Genomic DNA, 9,076 nt, shown 5'->3' on the forward strand with positions numbered 1-9,076 from the left:
AAAACCATAATAATTTTGAAAACCAACAACAGAAAAGTAAAAACACCTTTTTCTTATTTCTTGTTTTTAGTCCTCCCCATGAAGTGAATTCCTAAATCCTAATGTAAGTTTTATACTTGATTTGCAAATTGTAACATATATCATGAATAGTATGTTATATGTTATACTTTCCCTTAAGAAGAAGAAAAAAAAAAAAAAACTTTTTTTTGTAAAATAAGTTTCCTAATTATCTTAGGTAATAGAGTACTATTAGAAATAGGATTGAATGCTTTTTATTTAAAAAAAAAAAAAAAAAAAAAAAAAAGCCTAAATTTATCTTTATATGTATTTCCTTTTATATCTTAGGTAATTAGAGTACAACTAGAATTAGGATTTAATACTTTGTATATATAAATACACGTTGTGTGAATAAGGAGAAGATTGAGAGGTTGAGATTAATCCGACAATGGGTAATTGGAGTGATTTACCCATTGATGTCCTTAGAGAAATAGTGTTGAAACTAGATTCTGCCCAAGACTTGGTCTTTTTCTCGGCTGTATGTCAATCATGGCAGTATGCGTATTCTACGGCCAAAAATAATTGGACTAGGACAATGCCATGGTTGATGGTACCCGAAAACGCACAAAATAGCCCTAATTACCCTAGGATAATATACTGTCCTAATAAACAAAGGTGTTACCAATTACATCTCCCTCAAACTTATGGTGCTAGATGTTGGGGTTCGTCGTGTGGTTGGATTGTCGTACTCGATCATAACCTAGAGATGTACATGTTGAACCCGATAACTAAGTCTCGTATTTGCCTACCTCATTTATCAACCATGCCCAACGTATGTGTTGATGAAGATGACCCTAAGTGGTTTCAAACACTTATCTTAGAAAAGGCCATCGTAATAGAAGCTGATGAAAAATACATTGTGATAACAACACCTGGTGTCTTTTTTCGCGGCTCAAATTATGCAACGCCTGGTGACCAAGAATGGACTTGGGTTTATTTACCCGATACTTTTGAAGGGAATGTGACAGATGTTACGCGTTGGGGTTCAAAATTGCTATTCATAAACGAGTATGGAACAGTTGGATATTGTGAAATAACTACATTCTTAAGTTCACAGCCTGTTACTTTGACGGAGTATATACCTCAACCCTCATTTTTGTCTAATTACATAACACCATTGTCGGTTAAAGGCAAAGCGTTAGATCAAGTATACTTGTTGGAATCATTTGGTGAACTTGTTATGGTATTCAGATACAAAATGGAGCTTTACGACGATCCTACTTGGGAGTATCAGACGATTAATTTTAAGGTATACAAGTTCAACTTTGAGACCAAAATTTGGGTGCAAGTCAATGACTTGGGTGATGTTGCAATGATCCTAGGGAGTAATACTTCGATGTCGATTCGTGCATCGCGTATTCATAACTGCAGAAGGAACTGTATTTATTTCAGCAATGATGAGTGGCTATTTCGGAATGGAATCCCTTATACCTTTGGAGGTGACAAAGCTGACAATGGACTTTTCGACATAACAAATCAGGCGTTTGAAACCGTTTATAGAAGTCAAGCAAATTATTCTAAATTGAGCTCTTCTTTCTGGTTTATGCCCAAGTTTTAATTTGGGGACGAGTTCAATTATCTTTTTTTTTTTTTTTTTTTTTTTTTTTTTTTTTTTTTTTTTGCATAATTAAACAATTTTGTTTTAGAGTGCCTTTATATTGTGTATCAAAAACTAAACTTGATTGTATTATAAGTTTTAAAGCTCTTGTGTTGGCTGCATTTTATGTTTAAATTACTCTGATTTTTCCAATTAATCCCAACAACTATCATCCCAAAACACGAAACTAAACTCACCAACCTGGAATGTCCTCCAATAATCCCAAAAATATTAGGTCAGCATTAGAATTTCGGTCAAAGGTAGTATCTTACAACATTTTAGCTTTTATAAGGTAGTTTAATTTCTTACAACATATTTTTTATTAGGTAGTTTCTCACAATATTTGTGTGGGTACTAGCTTATTGCTGAAATTTATTGACATGTTATTCAGAAGGATATATATTCTGCTCATAAGGGTGGGTCTTTGGGTTAATAAGGATGGTAGTTTGCATGGTGGTGCTGAGGTTTGGTGCTCAAGGTTGATGGTGGCCTGGGGGTTAGGGATAGTGGTGGCCAAGAGTAGTCATGTGTGCATTTAACTTGTTCTTTGGGTTACCATTAGGTCTTAATAGGTCATCGATCAAAATGACAAGATAACATGAGTAAGTGTTAAAGATCGGATTATATTAAATTAATGAAAAAATCAGACCAATATGAGAGGTAACATATGTGCCATTATTCCTATTAATATTTGAAAAAAAAAAAAAAATTAAATCTAAGCAAGATCAAATTGTAACAAGATTTAATTCTCTCTTACAACCTAAAGCTCTTTAATTTGTATAGACAAAATTAACTTTGAAATATTGTAAAAACAAAAGATTAACTAATCTCATAACGAAATCTATGAAAATAAAAGATAATTAACATTTAAATATTATCTATAATGACCACCGAAAAGATAAAATTTAAATAGCACTTCAACGAATCTTCCAGATATGCATCACCAGTCTAAGCTTTACCAATAAGGGTCCACGATTATCAGGTGAACGCATGTAATACACCTCTATTTTATTTATTTATTTATTTATTTTTTCGAGCTTAGTTAACATGTTTTGACTTTTACATTGTTTATATATATACTATGTTTTGATTGTCTTGAACTTGTGTACATGTTTTCATCTAATTCTTTCATCAAAATTCATCTGATTATTCATCAAACATGATATTTCTCAAATACTACAAGTCATGAGATTTCGATTTCCCAATGAAAGAAAGTAATCATTTTCCAATCAAGAACAGAGAAAGACGATTGATCGATTTCGTTTAATTTGTTCACTTCGTATAATGATATGCACCGACTATGAATCAATTGAATCATATAGCAGTTTAGCAATATCAAATTTTGCTTCACGCAAAGCATTCATACAATATATATAAACTATAATAATATAATATAACCTATAATAATATATATAACCTATAGATTTGCTCAAGAAATTAATCAAGATTACTGAATAAACTTTCATTATACAAGTACATCTATACTGTAACATACACTAATGTGACTATTTTATAGAAATGGTAGTTAATCGAACAACTTAGACAAAATTACACAAAGAAATTGAATTCAATAATAAGAAATGATTGCACTACTATATAAGAATCTCTGATTTACAAGAAACTAATAATTGTGAGTCAGAAAAACACACAACTAAATGAGTCTTACACCAAAACAACCTACATTTATTCATAAGAAGGAATTAATCTATCCTCACTGGACTAAATCAACGCTGTCTCTTAACTCTAACAACACAAACTAGTTAAGAACACAAGTCAATTAAATTTCAATACTAACTGCAAATGTCAATAAAATTTTACCATGAAAAACAGGGATAAAAACAGAACTTGTCAAGAAAAAAGATCTCGTTCATGCTCCTCCAAATCTAACTTTTATCTATCTTTGTTTCAAAAATGTAGTGATTTCTTATTACTTGTTTGAGTCTATTCCATCTTAATATATATGATACTTGTTGCCGAAACATAAAACAGGGTATTCAAATGATCAAACCCAGATTTTCCAATTGATGAATTACCCAAATTACTCAATAACTTTTGGGCAAAATCATCAACATTATTCATAAACGTAAATTATAATTCAACACTAACACTATCACGTACAATAAAATGCTTAATGAATCGATTCAGAAAAAAACACAAACTACGCAAGAAAATTGGAAGAAATTGATTGATGTAGTACTGCAGTAACATGAAGAAATCTAAAATAAGATATAAAATCTATATTATTTCATTAATTGTGAATCCAACATTTAACTACTACATCAGTCTTAATATATACTGAAATTTAACACTCCTAAACAAAGATGATCAAATATATACTGGACTAAATCAACGCTGTCTCTTAACTCTAACAACACAAACTAGCTCAGAACACTAGTCAATTAAATTTCAATACTAACTGCAAATGTCAACAAAATTTTACCATGAAAAACAGGGTAAAAACAGAACTTCGAAGAAAAAAGATGATGTTTATGCTGACTTAAAACCCAGAAATTCAACCAGCTAGTTTAAGCTCGTCACCGCCTTCTCCTCTGTACCACTTTGTTGGCCTTCGGCATCTCCGCTGTCGCTGTCACTTTCTTGGCCTCCATCTCCGCCGCTACCACCGAGGGGTTCTTGTACGTCTTCTCCGCCAAAACCATCTTCGTCTCCTTCGCCGCAGCATCAATTCCGCCATTATCAATTAATGCTTTAAGCTTACACATCATAGAACAGTAAAAATAATCCGGGTTGATGTAATTACCACATTTATGACATTCGCCATGATTGATGGAGGAATGCAGGGACCTCGGTCTGATATAACAGACACTGAAAGAATTGCCGTACTCATGTACTTGTATACCGGCATCATCGAATACATCATCTAAATTTCTCATCTCAATTGTTTTGTACGTAAACCCCCAGTTCTTTCTGATTTGATGGACCCTCAGTACCTTGTGATCTTCGTGGAATCCTTTAGCCTCTGTTTCCGTTATCGGCATGTAAAGCAAAAGTGGTTCTTGTCACTTCTGCTTCTTTCGTAACTGAAAGTTGAGTTCACAAAAGAAATGAGAATGTGCTCCATTTTTTTTGTTGGAAGAAGTCAATGCAAGTGAAGGAGATGTGTTTTTGATGCGAAGTGAAGGAGATGTGTTTTTGATGCGAAGTGAAGGAGATGTGTTTTTGATGCGAAGTGAAGGAGATGTGCTGATGTAATGAAAGCTTTTATTTATAGAAGTTGTAGAACAGAGGAAACTCGTATGATTCAATGATCAATATACGAAGTAATGAAGACTAAATTAGCGATGGTTTAAGTACTATAAACAGAAGAAGCTTTTATTTGTTTTTTGGTGTTTATATAAAGAATATAATCCGTATTGAGTACTATTGCCTTCAGCGTTGCTTTAGTGGTGAGGAGCTGTCAGGTGAATTGTGTTGGGATGAGAAGTCATGGGTTCGAGACCCCTTAGCATTTTTTTTAAGTAAATGAAATGTTTTGACTCTTTGCAAAATTTATCTAATTCACTTGTTATAATCGTCTCAAAGAAAATTTAATAATATTCAATTGTTATAATTTATACTATTAAAGATATTTTGAGTCAAAGTTTTACATTAGCATACGTGCTCAAGAAAAAAATTTACACCAAATTAAGTTTTCCATTTAAATTCATAAGAAACTTTAATTTAACGTATACAAAATTTTAAATAAATAGGTGGAACCGTGGAAAGTATATACAGTATAATCGATATCGAGAATATTAATTATCAACAAAAATGTCCGATACTACAAACGAAATTGCTCAATCCTTGGAATAATCTTATAATTACCAAAAGATCTCCGAAAATTGAAATTATAAGTGTTTCAGTTCATATTTTGGAGTGAAAAAAGGTATAAACCCTACTTTTTACTTGTTTTTTTACAAAATTAAACATTAAAATTAAATTTATTGTTCCAAACATCCGTATAGTTGTAAATCTCTATGTTATAAGCCTCAATTTCATAGATAATTTTGTTATTCTAACTTCTAAGCATTTGTATAATAATTCATAGAGTATTTAATGTATCAATTTAAGTATATAATATAGTTTTACTAGTTTTTGTTAAAAATAATCATAAAATTGTTAGTCACAAAAATTTGAAAACAGTGTGATTGTTACAATTGAAAACAGTGTTTAATTGAAAATTTTCATGGGGTACAATTAATTGATCTAGACAACAAAACAAGGTACTTGAGGTACAACTAGATCTTCTGTCCCTTCAGCGTTTATGCAAACGCCAAAGGCCTTATCCGAAGGATTCGAAGCAGTAATATTGATGGACTCCATGGTGATGCCGGTACAAGCAACCGTGCTGCTACAATTTAGACTAGTTGCTGCCGCGCTTGCTGATGTTCCTTGGAAGCCTTTATAGGTAATGCCTTCAATCGCCACCGCTGACTTCTTTAGTATGGTCATGTCGCGGTGTTATGAGCATAAGACATGAAGAAAGACAACAAAGAAGTTACTCAATTGTACAACTTTCTTAGGTGTATATATAAGAGGCTTATTCGATCAACCTCGAGTTTTTTTTTATCAACTTAAACTATATTTACCTGAGCTGCACAAGTTTGACCAGGATTGCAGTAATATTGGTCAATAATAATTGGATTTTCTACGTTTATCAGAGGAATATCTTCAAAAGTGATGTTTCTTGCATAACCTGATCCACCCTATGTAACAAAAAATTAAAATAAAACTGCATTAGTTACAGTATAAGAACATCTTAAGAAAGTGGCATTCAATTGGAAATGAATTAATCGAATTTTCTTGTGTAGATTGTCCTGTTAATTAACCTGCCATGTTTTGATCCTAGCGTCGTTTGTGCTTCCATTAAAAGTGCAATTTCTTACATGAATTTGTTCTACTTGAGCCGTTTCTCCATCTCTTCCCAAGCTTCCAACACTACATGTACAAAAAGACACGGCAATATATGTACGTGTGCCTCTTAGCTTATATATATATATATATATATATATATATATATATATATATATATATATATAATCCAGACTTAGAATTCGAGCAAATTAAAAATGTACTAAGATTGACAACGAACCTTATACCGTGGCCTGGTCCACAAGTTATTCCTGTTATGTTAAGCTGTGATGTTCCTGATCCGATTGCTATACAATCATCACCTACTCATATGATTCAAATGAATTCGACGTGTTAGTAACATTAAAATCGATAATGAGTTTGTAATACATGAAAATCATGACTTATAAAGACTAAACACACCTGTTTCGATAATGGAATCGCTTATCTGAACTTGAGTCGAGGAACTAATATCGATTCCATCTGTGTTGGGGCTGTTTTCCGGAGCTACTATATGAAGATTTGAGATAGTTGCATTGTTGCAACTAACAATTGATATATGTCCATTGGGACTGTCTACATGTGATAGGTCTTTTAATTGAAGACCATTGCAACTTAACAATTGTAGAGCCTGTAAATTTTGTTAACATAAAGACTTTAAAAATCAAAGCTAGGCTAAATGCGCGCGTGCATACACACATATAAACTTATATATATATACTACTCTGTAGTACATTTTATTAAATCGAATTACCTTGGGACGTGTACACGCATTGCTCTGTATAGTGATAATTTTAGTTAGTGAATGTACGTATGGGATTAACGAATTGTACATGAACTATGACATTAAATAGTAGTACTAGTCATATTGAACATACAGTAGAATTGGTGTCAAAATTATTATCACCAAAGGAAAGGTTAGCACTGTGCCACCAATTCGCGCCTTTGCCATTGATCTCTCCTGATCCATCTAAAATGAGGTTGTCAATGCCTGAAAATCTTATCCAAGTGTTATCTGTACAATTCTTCCAAGTTTTAGGATTTTCGGGTGCCACGAGTTTTCCTTGGATCTGTCATTAATTAAGGATGATAAGTACTTAATTAGCTATAACATGTATGAACTTAGAGTGATTTAATATGAACAACATATAATAAGACCTGAACATGAATGCTGCTTGCATTGCAAGGACCTTGGAAAGAAACTGGAGTTAATAAGAATGGTCCATCCGGTATTGTAAGGGTTGGAGTTTCCCCTGTAATAGCACATACAGCTTCCCATGCTTTTGAAAATGCCTTCAAAATTCGAACATACACCTTATTAATAACTCATGTATCTTGATTATTACCTATTTTTCATTTTTACTTTTTTATTATTCATGTGATCAAAGTAAAAATAAAAAAAGTACAACGATACTCAAGATCATGTTAGACCAATTTCATTAGTCAAGTGTTATAAAAAAAGTGTTATAATTATGGAGAACTTACGTAAAATTGAGGAAATAATATTAAAAAATAAAGTGAAAATTAGAAATCAACCAAAAATAATATAATCGTATATTTTCAAATAAATTTGATTCCGGATTTATAATGTAAATGTCAAAATGAATAGAAGATTGGAATAAAGAAGTTACGAGACTATCGTCTTTTAGGCCATCGCCAACGGCTCCATAATCTAGCACGCTAATATTATTCGACAATGTACTTTTCGACATAACAAATCAGGCGTTTGAAACCGTTTATAAAAGTCATGAAAATTATTCTAAATTAAGCTCTCCTTTTTGGTTTATGCCCAAGTTTTAATTTGGGGATGAGTTCAATTATATATATATATATATATATTTTTGCATAATTAAACAATTTTGTTTTAGAGTGCCTTTAAATTGTGTATTAAAAACTAGTCTGTTCTCAAAAAAATTAAACTTGATTATATTATAAGTTTTAGCTTTGATACGTAGCACTTTTGGCTGTAAATTCGGATTAATATTTGTGTGGGTACTAGCTTATTGATGAAATTTATTGACATGTTATTCAGAAGGATATTCTGCTCATGAGGGTGGGTCTTTGGCTTAAGGATGGTAGTTTGCATGGTGGTGCTGAGGTTTGGTGCTCAAGGTTGATGGTGGCCTGGGGGTTAGGGATAGTGGTGGCCAAGAGTAGTCATGTGTGCATTTAACTTGTTCTTTGGGTTACCGTTAGGTCTTAATAGGTCATCGATCAAAATGACAAGATAACATGAGTAAGTGTTAAAGATCGGATTATATTAAATTAATGAAAAAATCAGACCAATATGAGAAAAGAGGTAACATATGTGCCATTATTCCTATTAATATTTGAAAAAAAAAAAAAATTTAAATCTAAGCAAGATCAAATTGTAACAAGATTTAATTCTCTCTTACAACCTAAAGCTCTTTAATTTATATAGACAAAATTAACTTTAAAATATTGTAAAAACAAAAGATTAACTAATCTCATAACGAAATCTGTGAAAATAAAAGATAATTAACATTTAAATATTATCTATAATGACCACCGAAAAGATAAAATTTAAATAGCACTTCAACGGATCTTCCA

The 9,076-nt window shown here is 31.9% G+C and overlaps 2 protein-coding genes across 2 annotated transcripts; one reads left to right on the top strand and one right to left on the bottom strand.

Moving 5' to 3' along the window:
• The first annotated feature begins 445 nt into the window (after nt 1-445).
• LOC145555528 (putative F-box protein At4g17565) lies at nt 446-1,615 on the top strand. Its single transcript, XM_081617262.1, has one exon. It carries the CDS (start codon nt 446-448, stop codon nt 1,613-1,615), a length of 1,170 nt encoding a protein of 389 aa, XP_081473388.1.
• Nucleotides 1,616-5,860: 4,245 nt separating this feature from the next.
• Nucleotides 5,861-8,217, bottom strand: LOC145555529 (putative polygalacturonase At3g15720). The gene is made up of 8 exons (XM_081617265.1): nt 8,137-8,217; nt 7,664-7,798; nt 7,429-7,575; nt 6,929-7,136; nt 6,747-6,828; nt 6,484-6,592; nt 6,244-6,360; nt 5,861-6,091 (listed from the first exon to the last, which is right to left on the bottom strand). Exons 1-8 carry the CDS (start codon nt 8,215-8,217, stop codon nt 5,861-5,863), a joined length of 1,110 nt encoding a protein of 369 aa, XP_081473391.1.
• Nucleotides 8,218-9,076: the final 859 nt, after the last annotated feature.

This window comes from Chenopodium album, chromosome 8 (genome assembly GCF_948465745.1).
Source record: "Chenopodium album chromosome 8, dcCheAlbu1.1, whole genome shotgun sequence".
Lineage (NCBI taxonomy): Eukaryota > Viridiplantae > Streptophyta > Magnoliopsida > Caryophyllales > Amaranthaceae > Chenopodium > Chenopodium album.